At 44.1% G+C, this 23,920-nt stretch overlaps 2 protein-coding genes across 2 annotated transcripts in view; one reads left to right on the forward strand and one right to left on the reverse strand.

Annotated features, from left to right (window-relative positions):
- MDN1 (midasin AAA ATPase 1) overlaps nucleotides 1–9,590 on the reverse strand; it is a 162,318-nt gene extending 152,728 nt beyond the window's left edge. Inside the window, exons 1-3 of the mRNA XM_075923877.1 lie at nucleotides 9,293–9,590; nucleotides 4,377–4,603; nucleotides 2,295–2,519 (exon numbers count right to left, since the gene is read on the reverse strand). Coding sequence (XP_075779992.1) covers nucleotides 2,295–2,519; nucleotides 4,377–4,603; nucleotides 9,293–9,391 — 551 coding nt within the window. The 5' untranslated portion in view covers nucleotides 9,392–9,590. The remainder of the gene's footprint in view (nucleotides 1–2,294; nucleotides 2,520–4,376; nucleotides 4,604–9,292) is intronic.
- Nucleotides 9,591–9,735: 145 nt separating this feature from the next.
- The window catches only part of CASP8AP2 (caspase 8 associated protein 2), a 35,750-nt gene continuing 21,565 nt past the window's right edge, over nucleotides 9,736–23,920 (forward strand). The window contains exons 1-6 of the mRNA XM_075923878.1: nucleotides 9,736–9,862; nucleotides 10,496–10,679; nucleotides 14,106–14,181; nucleotides 20,501–20,578; nucleotides 21,770–21,870; nucleotides 23,076–23,150. Coding sequence (XP_075779993.1) covers nucleotides 14,133–14,181; nucleotides 20,501–20,578; nucleotides 21,770–21,870; nucleotides 23,076–23,150 — 303 coding nt within the window. The 5' untranslated portion in view covers nucleotides 9,736–9,862; nucleotides 10,496–10,679; nucleotides 14,106–14,132. The remainder of the gene's footprint in view (nucleotides 9,863–10,495; nucleotides 10,680–14,105; nucleotides 14,182–20,500; nucleotides 20,579–21,769; nucleotides 21,871–23,075; nucleotides 23,151–23,920) is intronic.

Below are 23,920 nucleotides of genomic sequence, written 5' to 3' on the forward strand. Positions count from 1 at the left end.
ACTTCCTTGGGCTCTCATGTGAGGATCATGTACAGGCACAACTCAAATACAAGCCAGAAAAAGATGATCTAGAACAGGGCTACTCAACTCTGGAAGCCCCAGGGGCCACAATGATACTCACAGCACATGCCGAGGGCCTCATCTTAAATGTGGTCGCATATATATGCAAATATACACGCAAATACAGCAGACTTCCGATAATCCAGCACCTTTGGGACCTAGGTGGTGCCGGATTATTGGAAAACCCGGAGCAGCAGGAGGTACTGCATACTCCCAACCCAATCCCCCCCACTCCCTCCTTATGCTCGGGTCCCGCAGCCGCCAGTACAGCCATGCATCTCCCTCCAGGCACTGGGGCATGTGCGCTGAGCGGCCAGCTTTTCAATGAGCTGGCCACGACACCATGCGGAACCCAATACCCCTTCCCTGGAGCCAAACACCTCCCCTCCCTGCTGTAACCCAATCCCTCACTCCTTCCCCGGAGCCAAACACCTATCCTCCCTGCTGTAACCTGATCCCACTCCCACTCCCCCCCCCCCAACCTTATGCTCGGGTTCCGGAGCAGCCGATACAGCTGCACGTCTCTCTCCAGGCGCTGAGGAACGTGCGCTGAGGCCAGCTTTTCAATGAGCTGGCCGGGACACCGTGCGTAACCCAATTTCCTCTCCCCTCTTCTTCCCCAGAGCCAAACACCTCACCTCCCTGCTGTAACCCACGTGAGAGTGGCTGACCTGAGCATTTCTGGGTTCCGTCCCGCTTCCGTCACGAGTGCTTGCCATTTTGATGCCGCACTATCGGGAGTGACGGACAATTGGAGTTTTACTGTACCTTATTTCACACTGATAGCCATGAATACAAAGATTAAGGCAAGACTACACAACACGCAGGACTTTTACGTCAGTTCTGCTGATATTAATAAAATGCAATATTTACCTGATTTCCAACCATATGACAGCACTTTTAACGAGCAATGACAGTCCAGGAATTGAACTACTAAAATGCAGATCAACAAAAGGCCATTATACTCGCTGTTGTGTAGCGTGTTCCCAGTGGTGGCCATGTTCAAAGGATTCATCTGTGAGCCACATATTGAGCCCCGTGTAAACCTAAACCGCACCGTGGTCACAAACAAATGCAGCCCGCGAGCTGTGTATTGAGTAGCCCTGATCTAGAAGAACTCACAGGAAATGGCAGTTCTGGGCAACTGCATAGATGAACACCTGTGCTATCTGAAGGACAAGAAACTGTGGCAGGAGTACAAGTATGCAAAAGACAGCTCCTCTGATCCCCCCCACTGATTGCATCTTCTATTCTGGGTAATGCACCAGGCTTAAAGGAGCTGGTTTTTGCATGCCTTATCCTACTTTACAAAGTTAAGTGGATAGGGTTTTCTTTTCTATTCTGCAGTAAAAACAAGTATAAAGGTTTTGTTTTAACTGAAACTTAACACTTTTCTTAAGAGAGGTTGGTAGAAGAGTATAAAATCTGTACTCCAACACAACACATTGCTCCTGGAGGACTTCTGGGCCAAAAAATTAAAAATTCTGTGCACAATATTTGTCAAAATAACACCACTCCCAGTTAAGTTATTTTTGTAATTTCAAAATATCAACAATACAGACAGCATTCCAAACAAGGATTCTCTTAGGAAAAGAGAGTAAAGAAAACCCCTATGACAACCCTGTTCCAGTTGAAGGGATACTGGCAGGAGTTGCATGGGACTCCCAGAACCAAGATACCTGCACTCCCTTCCCCCAATGCTCAGCTGCAGACACATCCCAAACCAGAAACTTATACCTCCCTCCCCAAAACTCAGGCATTGGGTATCCTCCTCCTCAGAACCCAGTCACGGAGCACCCCCCAGCCCAGACACTTCCATCGCCCAGTCTGTATTCCCTCTACCCCAACTTCTTTACTGTCCTAGCAGGGGACATGGTGCAGTATAGGCCTGTCCTTCCTCACCCTTTTTCAGAGCTGGGTGTCCCAGGACCTCTCCATTCTCAGGAGAACGAGGATCAAGTCATGCAGCCAAAGTGTACAGAGCCTTCAACCCTGGTAGGGGTCGGGGGCATTGTGTTCCACTCATGGCAAGCTGAGCTCTGCAGAGTCTAGAGGCCCTTAGTGGCAGCCAGCAGCCCCAATTCTGCAGGGGAAACATGGCTCTAAGGAGGAACACATTCTTTGTCTGGTACTGCAGAAGGCTATTCTTATCTTTCCCCTTAAAAGTGAAGACTTCTGGGAGAAGTTCAGAATTTGTGTCCTTGAATGGAAAAGATTTTTGGATTTAAACTTACCAGCGGACCAAAGTATCATGACTCCTTAGCAATGGAACACACACACTCCAGTCCCATAATTCCCGGAATACAGATTGCTCTTGTTGAAGGAATCTATAAGCTGCCTCCATGAGATCCCGTAACTTCATCCGTCTGCGCCCATATCGAACTGTGTTTGCATCAGAACTTTCCAAAAAGAGTCTTTGGAACACTGGTGAAGTATCCTTAAAATATCTCAAAGCAAACCTTAGAGAGAGATAAGTGGAGAGACATTAAGCTAGGCAAATGTGTATATCCAATAATAGCACAGAAAATAATATACAAAAGAGTTCTAATCCACAACAGTTCAAAAATGGCAATTATTGGTACAATGCAAACCAAATGTAAATTGGAAATAGTGCCATTTTAACTGAGACAAGGTAAGTAATGTAATATTCTTTATTGAACCAGCTTCTGTCGGTGAAACAAATTTTCAAGCTACACAGAGCCCTTCTTCGGGTTTGGGACCGGTACTCCGAGCATCACAGCTACATAAAGGTGGAACAGATTATTCAGCATAAGTAGTTAATCCCTATTTCACCATGTATTTACTCTGAAGCGTAAATCCACACTTGAAATGCTACAAAGACATAACTGAAGTAGCACTTTAGTATAGACACTTACTACAGCAACAGGAGGAATGCTCCCATCACTGTGTTTACTGTCTCTTGGGAGGTAGATTGATAGGCCAATGGAATTAGGTGACCATATCTTCACATCCCTGACAGATGTAGCTATGTTGATGTGAGTTTCCAAAGTAAACTAGCCCTAACTATCCTTCCCAGACCTGAAGAAGAGCTCTTGTAGCTCAAGCTTGTTTTCTCTTACCAACAGAAGTTGGTTCAATAAAAGATATTACCACACCCACCTTGTCTCTCTAATACATAAAACCTCAGAGTCACAAGCATAAGACAAACTGACCTGTCAACTATGCATGTCATTTTGAACCAGAGGTATGCAAACAGACAGCGGCAGAAATAAAAGAAAAAAGGAAAGTACAATACCGTTCTGTATTAAAAGTAAATTTTTTTTTAGTAGAGCGAGAAAACAGCATTTTTCTTCTGCATAGTAAAGTTTCAAAGCTGTATTAAGTCAATGTTCAGTTGTAAACTTTTGAAAGCACAACATTTTGTTCATGATTTTGAACACTTCGTAGTTACGAACAATCTCTATTCCTGAAGCATTCATAATTATAAAGCTATGCTGTATCCTGGGACCAACACCACTACTATCACATTGCTAAAATGTTTTTTCGCAGTCATCTGTCAGTAGTCAGTTTAGCTGACTAGTGCTGACTATTGAGATTACAAGGGCAAACAACGGTCAGCATTATTTCCACTAACCAGCGTTAAGCTCTGACCAAGAGTGGGTTAATTCCAATTTGCTGAACTAGGAATGTGAACGACTAGTTGATTATCCGATAAGCAAATACTTATCGGATAGTCAATTATTCACTTCCCCTCACTTGCTGCTGCCTCTATCAGAAAGAGGCAGCCGGAGGGGAGAGGGAGGGGAGGGAGAGGGGATGACGACGGTTCAAAGCAGCAGTGCCACTTAGAGTCCAGGGCCAGACCCTAGGCTCCACATGGCACTGCCACTTTGAAATGCTGTGTCAGCTGGCCCAGGCTGCACGTAGTGTTTCTAAGCAGCAGCACTGCGTGGAGGCCAGGGTCTGCTGGGGACTCCCTCGCTGATCCTGGGCTCCATGCAGCGCTGCCGCTTTGAAACACCACAACGGATGTTGCTACACTTCCAAGGTGGAGGCGCCCTTACCGACTAATCGAACAGTTGATGCAAATTGCATTGACTATTCAATTAGCCAATTAATCTAAATTTAACACCCTTATGCTGAACCAGTACTGACAACTTTTATTTAGATCTAAATTTGGATTTAGGTTTCTAATTTTAGATGTATAGCTTTGAAAATTTTATCCAACGAATAATTTTCACATAACACTCTACCATGCACACCAGACCAGTGCATGTCTACAGACAAGTCAGCAGTACTTAATGTATTCAGGGAACAAGTTCAATCATCACACAAGCAGACATCACATCACTTACGGCAGCACATCAGGGTGGTCACCAATGAGCTTGCTCATTGCTACACAAAGTCTTTCATGCAGATCATGGTTGATTTGGCCACCAGCATTAATGGCATCTGCATTTCTTTCCAGCAAATCCAGCAGGATTGGTCGAAACTGACGACCAATCAGTACAGTACATTCTTTATCCAGTAATAACTGTGCTAAGACATTGAGAATACACTGGCGATCCTGCTGAGTCCAGATCTGGAGAAGAAGACAATTAGCAGTCAGGAACACATTAAAATGAGTTCACCTCCCAAATCACTTTTCAGCTACTTACTTCGCTAGTCACTGAGACTCAAACAGGAATTTTAAACAAAAATCAGGGAACACAACAGCTAAGTAGCAATGGCAGAGGCAACAGAGAGAGAAAAGGTTACATTTTAAGGGTTAACTGATTAAATGGGAGTGGGTGGAGGGGAAAAGACAAGAAACAAAGGATAGAAATAAATGGTCAGTTTTACAGTTGAGAAAGGTTAATAGCAGAGACCCAAAGGAATTGGTCCTGGAACTTATACGGTTTATCCTAATCATTAATGACATAGAAAAGAGGGTGAATGATGAGGTGGAAAAATGTGCAGACAATACATAACTATTCGAGAGAGTTAAGTCCAAAACAAACTGCAAAGAGTTACAAAGGGACCTGACCAAACAGGCTGAATAGGTGACAAAATGACAAATGAAATTTACCTCAATACATGCAAAGTAATTCATACTGGAATGCATAATCCCAACTATACATACAGAACCACAGGGTTAAACTAGCTGTCGCCACTTAAAAAACAGATCTTAAAGTCATTGGGGACAGTTCTCTGAAAACCTGTGCTCAATATGCAGTTGCAGTCAAATAAGCTAACGAACTGTTAGGAACCACTAGGAAAGAGCTGGATAAAAAAAGAGAAAATGCCATAATGCCTCTGAATAAATTCATGGTACACTTACACAATGAATATTGCATCCAGTTCTGATTGCCCCATTTCAAAAGAAGATTTAGTAGAATTGGAAAAGGTAGAGAGAAAAGCAGCAGAAATTAGTGATATGGAACTAATTCCATGCAAGCAGAAATTAAAAAGACTGGCACTAATCATCTTAGAAAAGAGGAGACTAATAAGGGATATGTTGGAGGTCTATAAAACCTCAAATGCTATGCAGAAAAGGAACAGGGAAATGTTATTTACCTCTTCACATAACAAAATAAATAGGGAGTCAGCTCATGAAATAAGCAGTGGGTTTAAAAACAAACATAAGTAAGTACTTCTTCACACAATGCATACAACTGTGGAGCCCATTGGCTAGGGATGTTGTGCATGTTAAAAGTATAATTAGGTTAAAAAAAGAATTAGATACATTCATGTAGGATCAGCCCGCTAGTTAATATTACTCATGATGGTCAGAAAAGCAGCCTCATGCTCCGAGCATCACTAAACCATCAACTGCCAGAAATGCATATTGCATTGGCCACTGTTCTGACACAATATGGCCACTCTTATGCTCTTTAAATGCCAGATATACAGATGCCTGAAAATAAGAGCATCATATGATCACATCATATGATATATATACATATGATCCACACAGTAAGTGTTTTTAATTACCCAGACATTGTATATCAGTATCCGAACTGTAAGCAATTTCATGAGAATAATAAATGTTTTAATCAATGTGTATAGCACCTATAAGACATAAAACTGCTTCTCATAGCTCATACTGACACTGAGACAGTTCTTGTTCTATAAAAGGATCTTAGTTTAAGTATGATCTCAGAGCATATGAAGGTCTTAGTAATAGTATCATATGTAAAGACATTAAGAGGGAATTTTTACTAAATGGTGTCTTTAGAAAGTTATATTTCTATGTAAAAAATATTACTTCTTCAATGAGCAGGCAAGTTAAATCACTTTTATAATTGGTGAAAAGAAGGTTTTATTATGTGAACTAGTAAATTTTTCCAAACTGTTTTGGAAAGCTGTTTTAAATCAAATATACATACATATATTAGTGAGGTGACACTAAACAGCATAGCTAGGATTAAGTTTATGGTTCAAATCAAGGTGCCATCAACATCTGAGTGACACACAGTCCTCTGTCTCTTTTCCATTCAACACAGACAACGAGTTTACAAAGTGCTCTTTTCAGAAGACACTGGCTTAAACCGAGCCACTGGGAAGTATTGAGCAAAAGGACCATGATATCTAAGGGGCAGAAGAGGTTAGCCCCAAATCAACAGGGGAAACAGAATTTGTACAAGCAGGCTGGCTATGGTATTTCAAGGTACCTTAAAAGGCCCTTCCACATTATATGGCAGCAAGAGTCAGTATCACAGGAACGTCAACATTGTTTACCTTTATCAGTTTGCCCTTTCGCCCTTAAGGTTATTACCTTATTTCTCTACCTTCTGCTCTGGGTTATAATGAATAGATTTAACACTTATTTTGTGGAACCACCTTCCAAGACTCTAAATGAGGATTTCAGTCTGTTACATGTGATCTTTGCAGTCCCTCGGATCCAGGAAAAATGCCAGGAACAAAACAGTGGCCTTTATATGGTGTTCACCAACTTAATAAATTCTTCTGAATGCTGTAAATTGTGAAGGACTCTGGAAATGTGTTCATTTTTGGATGCAGTGCAAAGTTATATCTATCATTTGGTCCTTCCATAATGGAATAATAGTTAGAGTAGGGGAAAATGGCAAGACATCAGACCCCTGTCACTAATGGCCCCAAACAAGACTTTGTATTTGTTCCCATTCTTTTCCACCCATTTTTTTTTGGGGGGGGGGGGGGGGGGGCGCTATGCGTATAGATGAATTTCATAACACTGACTAGGGATGCTAAATGTCGATTAATCAACTAATCAAATAGTCAATAGAATTTCAAATAAGGGGTGGCTGCCACCCACAGCTCTAGTACATTTCAAAGAAAGAGGCACAGTAGGACTGCTTGGCTATGTCTATACTCACAGCTTCTTGCACGAGAAATATGCAAATGAGGCTAAGTGTGGAATATCACCAAGCCTCATTTGCATACCTAATGAGCCTCCATTTTTGCAAAAGAAGCTCTTGCTCCAGAAGGAGCTGTCTACACTGCCCTTTTTTGTGCAAGAAAAACCCTCTTGCGCAATGCCGCTACGCCGATTATTTTCAGGAATAACGGCATTGCGCAAGAGGGGTTTTCTTGCGCAAGAAGGGGCAGTGTAGACAGCTCCTTCTGGCGCAAGAGCTTCTTTTGCAAGTGGAGGCTCATTAGATATGCAAATGAGGCTCAGCGTTATCCCACGCTTAGCCTCATTTGCATATTTCTCACAGAAGAAGCCCTGAGTGTAGACATAGCCCTTAGGTCCCCACTCCTGTGCCTCTCCCTTTGAAAGGTACAAGAGCCCGCCCTGCATTTGGAAAGTTGCTATACCACCTACAGAACAATCAGAGCACTGAAATAAGCGATAATCAAAATACTAAGCAGTTCTGCAAAGAAACTTCTACATGTGAGACACGAACGACAGATTGCCCCATTCCAGGATACTTGATTGGATCCATTTGCCTTCTGTCTCAGGGTTTCAAGTCTGCTATACAAGGAGTTGTTGCGGCTGGGAAAAAAAACCCTTACCCATGGGGTGTGGAAGTTCCCTGTGGAGCAGGAGGGGTGTAGAGGCACAGGGATGCAGCAGGGAGTTGCGGAGCGAAGCCTCCTCCCTTGGAGCAGAGCCCACAGCCTGTACCCAACGAGCTCCCGGGGAGGCGCACTGCTGAGTGTAACCGACACCCTTAACCAATAAGCATTCACTTATCAGTTAAACAGTGGTTAGTGGTTTACACTCAAACATCCCTACTGCAAATTACCAATTCATGGTAGGAAGGTTTTGCCTAAATGTATCAGAGAAAAATAATTGTGGATGAAAATTTACACAATGAACAATGTGATAGTTTAAGGCTTCCTCACCCTCAGACATATGGAACATTTCTAGGCACTGAAATGGTAATTTTCAGTTTAAGTGCTTTGAAACTTTGGTCACCACAGGTATTTTAATACATATATTTGGCACTTTTATGTCCACTTTCCAACTGAAGACCTCCAAATGCTTTACAGACAAAAAAAACTTAGATCTCAACATCTCAGAGGATAGATAATAAGGATGAGAATGATTAAACAGAAACAGTGGGCTGGCTGGAGCAGCCTGCTACACCACAGGCCCGTCAGCCTAGCAGGCTCAGCTCCCACCTGTGAAGCAAAAAACAGAATCCAGGACTTCCTGTTCTTTACCTACGTAGAGCACACTCCTCTAATACTTACAAACCAGCAAATGGGAAAAAATATATCCTGAAGTATGGGGGACTGGAGGAGAGGAACTGAGGCTCATATCCTTAGGCATTTAAATACCTAGCTCCCAGGTTAGAACGAAGAAGGAAAAGTTTATTGTCGGAGTTTATAGTAGGGAGGTATCAGACGGGGCGCTCCCGTGTCTCCAACTGAAGAGACCAGAAGAAAAGAACTATCTATGTACAGCCTGTAGAAGAGTCCTTTGCCCTTTCCCCACTGCAGATCCACCTGGGTGAGCAGACAGGCCTGGGCAGGGACTGCAGGGGGAGAGCCGGCAGGAAACAAAGATGGAGGGGTGCGGGGGGGCGGCGTACTCTGCGCAGGATGCGGCTGTTCCTTCACCTCTGTGACAGTCGCTTCCCAGGCTGGGGCGGGAGGGGGACTGGCCCGGGGGGGGGGGGGGTCTTTGGGGAGGGAAGTTCTAGCGAATCAGACGAGAAAGGGCGAGGTGGGGGGTGGGGGAGGCTCCCTTCTCCTCCCAGCCCGACAGCGGTAGCCGGGGCTCCCGCCCCAGACGTATCCCAGCGGCGGGCTGAGGGGAGTGGGGAGCTGCCCCGGCGCTGCGTGGCCGCTCGCTCACCTGCTTGGCCAGGAACCTGCCCAGCTCGCTGCTGCTCTTCTCGTTGCGCTGCGCCACCAGCTGCAGCGGGCCGGCCAGGCACAGCCGCAGGGGCTCCATCCCCCCGCGCCGCCGCCGTTCCGGGGTCTCTAGCGGAGGGGAGGGGCGCGCGTCCCTTCGGAAGCCCCGACTCCCCGCAACACGTGGGGGACAAGGAGAGACGTGCAGCTCACGCCGGACGCTGGCAAAACGTCATCTACCCGTGCCGCTGAGAGATAGGAAGAAGCCTCGCAACCCCAGCCGCGGGGCCGATGGAAAACTACGTGTCCCAGCATGCAGCGCTCCACCGTGCGCTCAGCGGCTACTCGGGAGCTCGAGCGTTGCATGCTGGGATCGGTAGTTTTCCATGAGTCCCGAGGGCTGCCCGAGAGTAGCAGCAGTTCACTACTGCTCCTTCCTGCCCGGGCCCAGGCGCCTCGCCGCACGCTGCACTCACACTGCGGCCAGTAGTACCTGAGAGACTGGACTGGGTCCTGCGTGCCTAGGCTAATGACATGAACATCGGGCTCAGGGAGAAAGGGGAGGAGCGAGGTAACTCGTAGCATGACCGTGTTTTGATATGGGCTAGCGGCGCATGCGTCGTAGCGCTCGCTCCTCGTGTTGGCAGTGATCTGCCTGTCGCCACCAGGGCAGACTAGACAGCGGAGGGGGATCTGGATGAGACGGTGGCAGCCACAGTGTTTTCAGGGGGTTTTGACACTCCTACACGGGCAGCAGGACCAGGCTCTCCTATCCTATACTCTGATTCGACAAGGGGATCCGTTTATGTCCACGCCGAGTCGGTTTAATTTCGCTGAAGGGGCCTCAAAGGCTTCTCGGCGGAAACCTTGTCCAGCTCATTGTACCGCCACGAGCATTGCCCGCCAGGGGAGCACGACGATTGTGCCGGTGTCTGTTTAGCTGTGGCGGGGAGATAGTGACTTAACATGAATCGCCTCTTCGTCTGCGCATCGCCCAGGACCCGAGGCCCCTCCCTCCCGGCAAGCACATCTGCTCTGGGCGAGCGGGGCGCTGGAACACCAACCAGAGCACGAGAGTCTGCGGAGCTGGGAGCCGGGCAAACGGAGCTGAGGGGGCGGGGCTCGAGGGAGGGGGCGGGGTCTTGCGACCGAGGGCGGAGCCGCCGCAGATGGTTCACTTTGGCGCCAACTGTTTTTTTCCTAGAGGCGGGAACTAGTGACGTCCTTGAAGTTACGTGCTGTGCGTCCCTGTTGAGTGGCTGGCAGTTGGCCGAACCCCGCCCCCGCGCCCCTGGCCCGGCCTGCGGGAGCTGCGGCGGCGACAACGGCGGCCCTGGGGGGATTCCGGGTCTCGGGGAGCTGCCGCGGCGAAGGAGAGACGCCGACCGGTTGGTGCAGGGGGCGGGATCGGGTCCGCGGGGAGTGTCAGGCGGATGCTCGCAGCCGGGGGAAGGGGTTGGACGAGAGAGACCCAGTCCCGCCCCCAGCCTGGCACAGCCCTTCCCCCCCCCCAGCCACTAGCCTGGCACAGCCCTACCCCCCCCAGCCTGGTAACCCCTCCTCAGTCTGGCACAGCCCTTCCCCCCCCCCAGCCACTAGCCTGGCACAGCCCTACCCCCTCAGCCTGGTCACCCCCCCCCTCAGTCTGGCACAGCCCTACCCCCCAGCCTGGTAACCCCCTCAGCCTGCCACAGCCCTACCCCCCAGCCACTAGCCTGGCACAGCCCTACCCCCTCAGCCTGGTCACCCCCCCCCCCTCAGTCTGGCACAGCCCTACCCCCCAGCCTGGTAACCCCCTCAGCCTGCCACAGCCCTACCCCCCAGCCACTAGCCTGGCACAGCCCTACCCCCTCACCCTGGTCACCCACCCCCTCAGTCTGGCACAGTCCTACCCCCCCAACCTGGTAACCCCCCCAGCCTGGCACAGCCCTAACCCCCCCAGCCACTAGCCTGGCACAGCCCTACCCCCCCCAGCCTGGTAACCCCCGCAGCCTGGCACAGCCCTAACCCCCCCAGCCACTAGCCTGGCACAGCCCTACCCCCCCTAGCCTGGCAACCCCCCTAGCCTGGCACAGCCCTACCCCCTCAGCCTGGCACAGCCCTACCCCCCCAGCCACTAGCCTGGCACAGCCCTACCCCCCTAGCCTGGTAACCCCCCCAGCCTGGCACAGCTCTCAGCCTGATAACCCCCCTCCCTCAGCCTGGCACAGCTCTACCCCCCCCCCCCCTCTAGCCACTAGCCTGGCACACCCCAACCCCCCCCCCCTCAGCCTGGTAACCCTCCCCGTCCCCCCCCACAGCCACTAGCCTGGTACAGTCCTACCCCCTCAGTCTTGTACAGCCTTACCCTCCCAGCTCTCAGCCTGGCTCAGCCCTTCCGCCCCTCCCCGCCAGCCACTAGCCTGGCACAGTCCTATCCTGCCCTCCCCCAATCCTCAGCCTGGCACAGTCCTATCCTGCCCTCCCCCAATCCTCAGCCTGGCACAGCCCTACTCTCACCACCAGCCTGGCACTGTCCCCTGCCAGCCATCTCCATCCCCAGCCTGCCACAGCTCCTTTGTTGCCAGCGCTGCTTCTAGCCTGGCAGATGCCTGGCAAACTCCCCACACACGTTCCCCAGCCTGGAACAGCTCTCCCCCAGCCACTAGCCTGGCACAGCCCCCTGAAATCCCCACCTGGCACAGTCCGCTCCAGCCACCTCCATCCTTAACCTGGAAAAGCTCTGTTCCTGCCACCTTCCTCTGCTGCCATCCTCCCCTCTGCCCTCCCTTCCCCCCTCCAGCCTAACATGAACTGCTCCACTGCCATCCTTGGCCTGGCATTACCCCCCCCCCCCCTTCCCTCACACCTTTCACCATAGCCCTGAGTCCCAGCTCAGCTGTCTTCTCCTCCTCCTCCTCCTCCACTGGTCTGGCATAGCCCTCATCTCTTGTCACCCTATTGCACTGCCATTGTTCTCCTGTCTTGGCATAACCCATGGCTGCCAGCCATCCCTGGCTAGGCATAAACCCTCCACCACTACCATCATTGGCCTGGCATTATCCCAGTTCCTGTTCTTCCCTCATATTGTGGCATAAGCAGTGTTCTTCCCTTTCCCCATTGTTATCCCTGGCATGGCATAACATACTAAATGGGAAATGATTGCTTAGAAAGGATTACTAAACAAAAGGGTCTGGGGGTTATAGTAGAACACAAACTAAATACGAGTGAGTTAACAGTACAATTATGTTGCAAAAATAAGTAAACACCATTCTCGGATGTATTAACACAAGTATCGTAAGCAAGGCACTAGAAGTAGATTTACTCCTCTGTTCAACACTGACATGGCCTTAATTGACATATTATATCCAGTTCTGAGCATCACACTTCAGGAGAAATGTGGATGATTAGGAGAAAGTCCAGAGAAGAGTAACAAAAATTAAGAAAGGTCTAGAAATCATGACCTATGAGGGAAGATTGAAATAACAGAGTTTGTTTAGTCTGAATAGTAGAAGGCTGAGTTGGGGTGGGGGGGCAGAGAGGGGGAATGATTATTCTTTAGGTTCATAAATGTGGTGAATTGTTCTCCTTATTCACTGAGGACAGGATAAGAATAATAGGCTTGAATTGAAGCAAGGGAGATTTAGGTTAGACACTAGGAAAAAACTTCCCACTTATAAAGGTAGTTGAGCACCTAAGGAGATTGTGGAAACTCCCATCATTGTCTGTCTTATATTTAAAACCTCCAAAAGAGGCTACTTAGTCCTGCCATGAGTGCAGGCACTGGTCTAGATGATCTCTTGAGGTCCCTTCCAATGCTATGATTCTATACAGTAGTCCCCATTTTTCCCCCTGCCAGCCCCAGCCTAGCATAACCCGCATTTCTTCCTCCTCTATGTCATCTCCTTGATGTCTCTTGGTCTAAACTCCACTGCCCATCTCCATCCTAGTATTCCCTATTCCCCCAGTTAACCACAGCATAGTGGTCCCAGTACATGCCACCACCTCCCACCCATCTTATGCCTGTTGCTTTTGGTATAACTTTCTCCATGAGGTTGGTACTTTCCTGATTAATGAAGCCATTTTTAATATTTCTACTTTAGGCCCCTCATCCCTGGCACACTGCATTATACTCGTTGCCTGATGCATTAGTACAATGCTCATACTAATAGCATCATCCATGAGGTCACCACCACTATCCACTAAGAATCTTGAGGCTACCCTTTGTGTATGCCCTGGTAAAATTTTCATAGCATAGTTACTTGATACATTTCCTGCCTATGGATCCAATATCACTTTGACCTGGATATCTATCATGTACATGTACGGTGTTTATAAAAGTTGCTACTTTGTTTTTTAAGAGTAATGGTAAGAGTAATTTACTTTTAAAGTGTAGACAAGTGTGGAATTGAATACTTTTCATTAATTAGTTAAGGAATATATTTTGTGTACCTATTATCTTAATGCAGTATAAACTATGTTGATTCTATAGGAAAGTGGGTTTTTTTTGCCTGTGAAGATTATTTAGCAATTCTAACTAAGATAGCAATAAATATAATTTTGTGTCTTGCTTAAGAAGACTTCTAATTCTGCATTAAGTTGTCCTTTTTTTATATGTTAGAAGCTTGTTTATTTTGCCAGACTACAGAGCTAAATTGTGTAATCTGACATCAAAAATCCACCAACCTCTATTTCACTTGTTGTTGGATCTCATTAAAGAATTAGTGCAACATTTGTAACCATTCAAAATGAGTGATATTTCAGTAGTCTATTAGTTAATAACTAATAATTTGAAAACAATATTAACTTCTGCTTTTTTTATTCTACACAAACAGATGGGGAAGCTGTAAGGAAATAGTATAATGGCAACAGATGATGATGGACTGACATTGTTTGATATCCCTTATGCTGGTAAGATTTTTATTAAATAGGTTAATTTTTTACTTTGCAAGATGACAAACCTTCCACACCATATGTATAGTAAAACCATGATGAGTGAAAATAGTAGGATGTGTCTGTAAAAATCATTTTAATCTAATCTGGTACCTCTCAAGTGCTAAAATGCCATAATTATATGGTTAACATCTGGTGTCAATACAGGTCAGAGTTCAGGGTGCATGAGTACTAGGGATATTAACTAATGTATATTTGTGTAAACGTGTAACCACTGGATTTTTTTTTTTAAGTGGTTACAAGTTTACATGCAGGGGACAGATGGGAGCCGGTGCTTGCGGGGAGCCATCTTTTAAGCCCAGGCTTATCGGTTAATCATGTAAACAACTTCACACTAACATCCCTAGTGGATACATTTAATATGTATAGGTCTTAGAGATGTAGTTAGAAACGTAGATAGTTGAGTTTGTGATGATCAGGAGAACCGTATGGTGACTTGCCTGCCTGGTGCGAAGGTTGCAGACCTCTCAAGGCATCTAGATAGGCTTATGTGTAATGCTGGGGAGGAGCCAGTGGTCACGGTATATGTAGGTACCAATGACATAGGGAAGGGTAGGAGAGTTATCCTGGAGGCTAAATTTAGGCTGCTAGGAAAGAGACTGAAATCCAGGACCTCTATGGTGGCATTCTCAGAAATGCTTCCTGTTCCACGCGCAGAGCCAGGTAGGCAGGCAGAACTTCAGAGTCTCAATGCATGGATGAGATGGTGTAGGGAGGAGGGGTTTAGATTTATTAGGAACTGGGGACACTTTTGGGACAGGGGGCGCCTATACAGGAAGGATAGGCTCCACCTAAACCAAGCTGGATCCAGACTGCTGGCACTAAACATTAAAAAGGTCGTAGAGCAGTTTTTAAACTAAGAGATGGGGGCAAAGCCAATTGGTGCAGAGGAGCACATGGATAGGACGGAGACTTCTCTTAGACGAGAGTCCATTGATGGAGATTGTCTAGGTTTTAGTCAGAAAGAGAGGAGGGGAGATGATAAAGTACAGGCCAGATCAGACAGAAACAATTACATATACAAGATCTAATACATCAGGGAAGGGCAGACAAATAAACAATGGCAATTTTTTAAAGTGCTTCTACACAAATGCTAGAAGTCTAAATAATAAGATAGGTGAACTAGAGTACCTCGTATTAAAGGAGGAGATTGACATAATAGGCATAACAGAAACCTAATGGAATGAGGACAATCAGTGGGACACAATCATACCGGGATATAAAATATATCAGAAGGACAGAATAGGTTGTGTGGGTGGTGGAGTGGCACTATATGTGAAAGATAATGTAGAAGCAAATGAAGTAAAAATCTTAAATGAATCAACATGTTCCATAGAATCACTATGGATAGTAATCCATGGTACACCCACATCTGGAATACTGCTTACAGATGTGGTCTCCTCATCTCAAAGAAGATATACTTGCATTAGAAAAGGTTCAGAGAAAGTCAACTAAAATGATTAGGGATTTGGAATGGGTCCCATATGAGGAGAGATTAAAGAGACTGGGACTTTTCATCTTGGGAATGAGGAGACTAAGGGGAGATATGATAGAGGTATATAAAATCATGAGTGGTGTGGAGAAAGTGAATAAGGAAAAGTTATTTACTTGTTCCCATAATATAAGAACTAGAGGCCACCAAAGGAAATTAATGGGCAGCAGGTTTAAAACAAATAAAAGGAAGTTCTTCTTCACACAGTGCATAGTCAACCTGTGGAACTCCTTGCCTAAGGAGGTTGTGAAGGCTAGGAGTATAACAGAGTTTAAAAGAGAACTAGATAAATTCATGGAGGTTAAGTCCATTAATGGCTATTAGCCAGTATGGGTAAGGAATGGTGTCCCCAGCCTCTGTTTGTCAGAGGGTGGAGATGGATGGCAGGAGAGAGATCGCTTAATCATTACCTGTTCAATTCACTTCCTCTGGGGCACCTGGCATTGGCCACTATCCGCAGACAGGCTACTGGGCTGGATGGACCTTTGGTCTGACCCAGTATGGCCGTTCTTATGTTCTAATTCAATGCTCTAATAAGAATATAGCAGTGGGGATATATTATCGACCACCTGACCAGGACAGCGATAGTGACATTGAAATGCTAGGAGAGATTAGAGAGGCTATCAAAATAAAAAACTCAATTTAAATCCCCCATTATTATTATCTCCATATTGACTGGGTACGTCACCTCAGGACGAGATGCAGAGATAAATTTTTTTGGTGCCTTAAATGACTGCTTCCTGGAGCAGCTGGTACAGGAACCCACAAGGGGAGAGGCAATTCTCAATTTAGTCCTGAGTGGAGCGCAGGATCTGGTCCTGGAGGTAACTATTATAGGACTGCCTGGGAATAGTGACCATAATATAATTACATTTAACATTCCTGTGGTGGGAAGAACACCTCAGCAGTCCAACACTCTGGCATTTAATTTCAAAAAGGGGAATTACGCAAGAATGAGGAGGTTAGTTAAACAGAAATTAAAAGGTACAGTGACTAGAGTAAAATCCCTGCAAGCTGCATGGCAACTTTTTAAAGCACCATAATAGAGGCCCAACTTAAATGTATACCCCAAATTAAAAAATACAGTAAGAGACCTAAAAAAAGAGCCACCGTGGCTTAACAACCATGTAAAAGAAGCAGTGAGAGATGAAAAAGGCATCTTTTAAAAAGTGGAAGTCCAATCCCAGTGAGGTAAATAGAAAGGAACATAAACATTGCCAAATTAAGTGTAAAAATGTAATAAGAAAAGCCAAGACAGATTTTGAGGAACAGCTAGCCAAAAACTCAAAGTAATAGCAAAATGTTTAAGTACATTACAAGCAGGAAGCCTGCTAAAAAAAACAGTGGGGCCCTTGGATGATCGAGATACAAAAGGAGCAATAAGGACGATAAAGCCATTGTGGAGAGGCTAAATGATTTCTTTGCTTCACTCTTCATGGCTGAGGATGTTAGGGAGATTCCCGCACCTGCACCGTCCTTTGTGGGTGACAAATCTGAGGAACTGTCCTGGATTGAAGTGTCATTAGAGGAGGTTTTGGAACAAAGAGAAAAACTTAACAGTAACAAATCACCGGGACCAGATGGCATTCACCCAAGGGTTCTGAAATAACTCAGATGTGAAGTTGTGGAACTAATAACTGTGGTTTGTAACCTATCCTTTAAATCAGCTTCTGTACCAAAGGAAGACAGCTAAAAAGGGCTCTAGAGGCGACCCTGGCAATTACAGACCAGTAAGTCTAACACCAGTACCCGGCAAATTAGTTGAAACAATAGTAAAGAATAAAATTGTCAGACACGTAGAAGAACATAATTTGTTGGGCAAAAGTCAACATGGTTTCTGTAAAGGGAAACCATGTTTTACTAATCTATTAGGGTAGGTCTATACTGCCTCTCTAGTTCAAACTAGGGTGGCTAATGTAGGCATTCAAACTTGCAAATGAAGCCCGGGATTTAAATATTCATTTGAATGTTCCCGGGCAGGCGCCATTTTTAAATGCCCGTTTTTTGAACTACCTGCCCGCGGCTACACGCAGCACGGACTAGGTAGTTCGAATTTAATCTCCTAATTTGAACTACCGTTAAACCTCCTTGCAGGAGGAATAAGAAGAAAGGAATCTTAAAGTTGTCGTGGGTAGTTCTCTGAAAACATCCACACAGTGTGCAGCAGCAGTCAAAAAAGCAAATAGGATGCTAGGAATTATTAAAAAAAGGGATAGAAAATAAGGCGAAGAATATCTCTAACTGCCCCTATATAAAACTATAGTACGCCCACATCTTGAATACTGCACATATATGTGGTCTCCTCACCTCAAAAAAGATATTTTGGCATTAGAAAAGGTTCAGAAAAGAGCAACAAAAATGATTAGGGGTTTGGAACGGGTCCCATATGAGGAAAGGCTAAAGAGACTGGGACTTTTCAGTTTAGAAAAGAGGAGACTGAGGGGCGATATGATAGAGGTACATAAAATCATGAGTGCTGTGGAGAGGGTGAATAGAGACAAGTTATTTACTTATTCCCATAATATAAGAACGAGAGGACACCAAATGAAATAAATGGGTAGCAGGTTTAAAACTAATAAAAGAAAGTTCTTCTTCACACAGCGCACGGTCGACATGGAACTCCTAGCCAGAGGAGGCTATGAAGACTAGGACTATAACAGAGTTTAAAAAAGAGCTAGATAAATTCATGGAGGGTAGGTCCATAAAAGGCTATTAGCAAGGGCGTAAGGAATGGTGCCCTTGGCTTCTGATTGTCAAAGTCTGGAGAAGGATGTCAGGAGACAAATTGCTTGACCATTGTCTTCCGCCCACCTCCTCTGGGGTACCTGGCACTGGCTATTGTTGGCAGACAGGATACTGGGCTAGATGGACTTCTGGTCTGATCCAGTATGGCCATTCTTATGTTCTTGTGTACCACCATGCTGGGGGAAGTTCTGGTTAACCTTTAACATCCCTAGTAGATCTTAAGTATAACCTTAACTCTGAATTTCCTTGGTTTTGTAATGCATGATTTTGAGAACTACAAGATCCCGGTAATGTCTCTTAGCGTTAAGTTGCTGCTCTCAACCTGAACTCCATTTTAATATAGTGGAAATATTCTAGGAAGTGTACTAGTTACTGTTTCTTATATATTCATGAGAACACTTAATTTCACAAGCAGTCAAGATACCTTTAAACATTATTTTTGCAACAAAGAGAAAATCGAAACAAGACACATGAGACTGGATCACAATAATAATTCTTTGTTGGACAATTTGAGGTGCTCAAAGAATGCCAGTGAGCATAAAGGTATGAGGAAAAAATACACGAAAAAAGTTTGAAAAGACTGAGATTTTTAACCTGAAAAATAAGACCAATAAAATGAGAAGTTATAGGTTAAACTAAATTTTGACTAAAATTCAAAATTTCCAATTTCAAAGAAATCTCAGTATTCAAACTTCGATATGAACTGGGGTGTTTAGAAAAATTTTCTTCTGGAAACACTGAAAGGTGGTGATTCTAAATACATTCCTTGGTAACCAGCACCAGCTCAGTGCAATAGACATGATTCATATTAGTTTGACTACTGCCCATCCTTGAATTGTCAACATCGGTCAAAAGATCCAGGGATCTGTACTTATGGGGCAGCTCTGCCATTCAGATTACCTCATGGCTGGGGGTCTCTGGGTTTCCAACTCTCAGGCCAGCTGACTGCTTCAAGAGTCAGACAAAGCCCAGGGAGCCAACACGCCAAGGAATCTGACTTAACACCAGGGAACCTGACAGCCCAAGATTTATTTGGTGCTTTCAGAATCCCTGTTGCAATGCTAGGAGCTCAGACACTGAGAATCAAGTCTGCCAGGCTCTCAGCTGTGTGGCAGGGAACCTTAAAGTCCTGACAACATTGACTCCCAGTGCTTCCTGATTTCTAGCTGAAGCCACAGTTTTCACGGATTCCAGGCTCCTTAGAGCAGAACTAGGGCTTTCATGCTCCCTCCTCTACTTCAAGAAGCATGGAAGTTCTGAAATCCCTGGACTGAAGCAGTCTGCATGATGGGGCTTCCCTGGTCCCTACAAGGAGCTGATAGGGACCTCTGTAGGTGATTCAGAGAAAGTTCTTTGAAGCAAGCTTGCTTTCATGGGAAATGTCAGGCTTTATGAAACAGTTTTAAGTAACCTGTGTTTCAGTTCAAATAGTTTATTTATATAATTAAAGATTAGATATTTTCATAATCTAACTAGAGCTCATTGGGGAAAAAAAGTGATTGCTATATTAAATTTCTTGTCCTTGTACTATGAAGAGATTTTAAGTATAGCTCTAGTTTTCCATAATTGCATGTTGTGCTTTTATCTAACATCCAGAGTAGCCCAAGGTTTGTGTATTCAGTGTACTTGGACTAGTGTTTCAGTATTGATGACTTACTACTTACAGGTTACTGTATTTGTGTAAATCTTCTGTCTAAGACTTTAGGTACCAAGGTTCTGTCTTCTCATTGACATTAAAGAGCCTTTTGCATAAGTGTAGAAATTTACCTTACTGTCACTGGCCAAAGTGTACTTATTTCCCACCAGTATGTAGCCTGTGTCTTTTTTTTGTTATCCCAGAGATAATTGTTTTTCATCAGTAGTACATATGCTTAGTTAAAGTAATTAGTGATTATGGGTGCTATACAAGTGTAAAATATTTGTCATTAATATGTTTGTGCATTTAACAGAATTAAAAGTAACACTCTTGAGTTGAGAGATAGTAGCTTGAAAGTTACTAAAAGTTTTAAAATTTTGCTTTTCACCTTACTTTATTTGCAGCTTCCCCTTTTAAGGATGATGATGATGAGAGTTCAGTGGATATTTATGATGGGTTGGATAGCACTGCAGTTGTTTCAGGTATGTTGATAGTAAATTGCTCCATTGTCTTACTCAGTTTGATCTACTGTGTGAGGATTTTTTATGCTACATACATATAGTGTCACCTACCTGACAGGGTTAATTGTGTTAATATTTGTGTGCAGTGTGCTTTTTTTTTGGGGGGGGGGGGGGTGTTTTTTTAAAAAAAAAAAAGGTGCCGGTACTCCACGGGGAAAGTTAAGGTTTGACTGGAGGTGCTGGTACTACGTACCAGATAGTACCGTCACCAAAAAAAGCACTGTCTGTGTAACATTTAAGAATTTCAGTCAAGGATTGAGGCCCTGTTGTGATAGGCACTGTGTAGTCAAATAAAAATCATCCCTGTCACTGAAATCTTGCAGTTTTAAGTATCTGAATAGGAGGTGACTGGTAAACAAAACATACAGATAGGATAAGAGATAGTGTTTTGACATCTGTGGCTTATTCTTCTGATGACAAGTGAGTCAAGACTTTGAAGAAGACCTAAAATAAGAGAGGAAAGTTTGCCAGTTATGGTCTTAGTTACTGAGTTGCTGAGACTGCCTCCTCTCTTTCTGACTGACCTGCCTTCTACCTATATATGTAACTCACAGGAATCAGAGATTGGGCTTTCTGGATATTAGCCTCTGACTCAAGAATCTTCTCCCACTGGAAATGTTTCTAAGACCAAACCTGGCCAAATGCAGAATGCATTGCAAGACACTTGTTCTCGTTTTTCATTAATTACTGACTCCTGAAATCCTGGAAACTTGGCCTATCAGCTAGATGCACCTCTTTTCTGCACTTGTAAATTACAAGGCCTTTTTATGAATTTGCTCTCTTTTAATTAAAACCAATCATGTAAAATGCACCTGCATTCAGGAAGGGTAACTGTCCTATGAATCAGTAACAATCATAAAAATATTTGTAAGTAGACTTTAAAGCATATTAGAACGCAAATTAGGCCCTTAATTTTAAAAATAAAAGTAGCAGAGACTCAGCCTATTAAAGGCTTAGATCAAATGTTATATTTAAGGGAGTTGGGGGGAAGAGACGTGAGAATCACTTTATTCTTGTGCCTTTCTCATGAAGGATGTGAGCAGTCTTGTTTAAAAGGCCACTTCTCTGTGACAGAAGTCTGCTCACTGTATAACACAAACTACTTTGATTGTGTTTTTTTTTCCTTTACCTAATGGGTATTTCTTATTTCAGACAATCCTGCTGAAAAATTGACACCCACAAGAAACTGTTTAAACTTGTATGATGAGATCCTGATTGAAGAAGGAGCTGCAAAGGAAGCAACTTACAATGATGTGCGTATTAATAGGATTACAGCTAATAGGAAAAAAATGCACATGATCTGGCAGACAGCAAAAAATGTTTTAAAAAAACATTGGCAGTCTAGAAGAAAACTTTAATGTAACAACTACACTATACAATTTTATCTTAATTTCAACAGTTATGTAAGAGAGTTGGGCTTATGTTCTGTCCCCATGATAATGTGTATAGTGTCATAATGAGATTATCTCCTTCGGTGTTACAGTGTTCCTCCCAATTACATTGGGGGGAGGGGGCGGAGAGAGGGATGACACTCTCACTGATTATGGAGAGATGACCTATATACTTAAGGATGCAATTGGGTTTATCAGAAAGCTTACCTTGAAACTGCAAAGTTTAAACTACTTTACATGACACCTCTTAACTGTAGTTTCCGGAATAAAAAAGAAAAAATTTTTTTTGGCTATTCTGAGACCATTGACTAAACTATATGATAAGTATGACTTTTGGAAAATTGCATGTTCATTTTTGTAAAAATTTCATAACTTCTGAAAAATTCAGACAATAACTTAATTAGAAATTCTAAAACATTTAGTCTGTTGACCTCAACAAAAACTTGTTCCTTGAGTATTCTTGGAAAGTTTGGGTTTTAGCATTTTCATTATATTTATTTTAAATTGGGAGGCTTCTGTATAATGTAAAGTTTGCAGAATCCCTGATGGGGACTCATATTTTACAAAACCAGAGAAAACTATGGGACTTGTTCTGTTCATAGAGCTCTTAAAGATTGTATTTGAAGGAATGCATACAGAACTGCTGTTTAGTACAGTTTTTAAACTCTTAAAAAAATTCCACTTCTGCAGAAACTCATTTTGTAACCCCAGATGAGCTCAGCTTCATCTCCCAGTGGTTTTGTCTCACTGTAACTCTCCAGCTTATTGCTACATACATAAGCACATGTGTAAGTTTACTCTCTTCATCTAGAAGTCAGTGAGCTTTTTAGCAACTTTTTTAACATCCAGCTGGGCAAGTTATTTTGTATACTCACGTGGATAGGCTACCATGATCATTTTTCTTTTTTATCTGATAGCTTTTTAGTGAATGGTATTAGGAAGAAATAAGCTTTATAAGACAGGTTCTTAAATGAAGAATACCTTCCAGATACAGTGCATAGAATCACAATCTTAACCATTTTTGGCATAATCAGCCTCTATAAAATGAAAACTCCTTTATTTTACAGTTGAAAGCAAAGTATGAAAAATGTCAGCAGCAGATTAAAGAGTTGGTGAAGAAGTTTAAGGAAGTACAGGCACAGGTACTGTGTGCTAAAGAGTATCTTTAAAATTCATCAATGAGAATTCAGTTTGCTTTAAATGCACTATCTTCCTGGTATGTATTTACTGCAGTAACTTCCCCAGGAATCTGTAAAGCAAATGGCAGTCATTTGTTGTGCAGCTGTAGCATGTATGTATGTGAAAATGTGACCGTGACTTTAGTAGATTACTAGATAAATAAACTTGTGTTCTAAAATTAAATACAATTAATGTAAGTTAGCCTATTAAGAACCACTATCTCTATGCTACTAAAAAAAAGTAAGGGGGTGAGAGCTGGCTGGCTGCTTCTGGAAACATGTCCAATCCTTTTGTTAATAATGTCTATTTAATTAAGTGTTTTTCCAACTTTGGTCACAGAGCTGCCAGGGTAAGCTGCTGGTGTGGCTGTGCCGCTTTGTTTGTTTAACATGTCCATAGCCACAGAGCCTTGCAGCTTCCATTGGCTGGAAACAGCGAGCAGCAGCCAATAGGAGCTTGTGAGGCTTCATGGCTACGGTCACGTTAAGTAAACAAAGTGATGTGGGCTTGCCAGCAGCTTACCCTGGAGGCCCTGAGACCCAAGTTTGAAAAATGCTGATTTAATTTATAGTGTCAGGTTCTATAGCCATTCAGAATAGTTAATCCTGAAGATTTGGGACTTGAAAGCAAAAAATGAAGGCTGAGCAATTTTAATTTTCATTGTTGGCAGAGAGAACTGGAGATGCTCAGGTCCTCAGAATTTGTTCCTAAATAATTTTATTTTGTTGTGCTT

The sequence above is a fragment of the Pelodiscus sinensis genome, chromosome 3, assembly GCF_049634645.1.
Source record: "Pelodiscus sinensis isolate JC-2024 chromosome 3, ASM4963464v1, whole genome shotgun sequence".
In the NCBI taxonomy this organism is placed as follows: Eukaryota; Metazoa; Chordata; order Testudines; family Trionychidae; genus Pelodiscus; species Pelodiscus sinensis.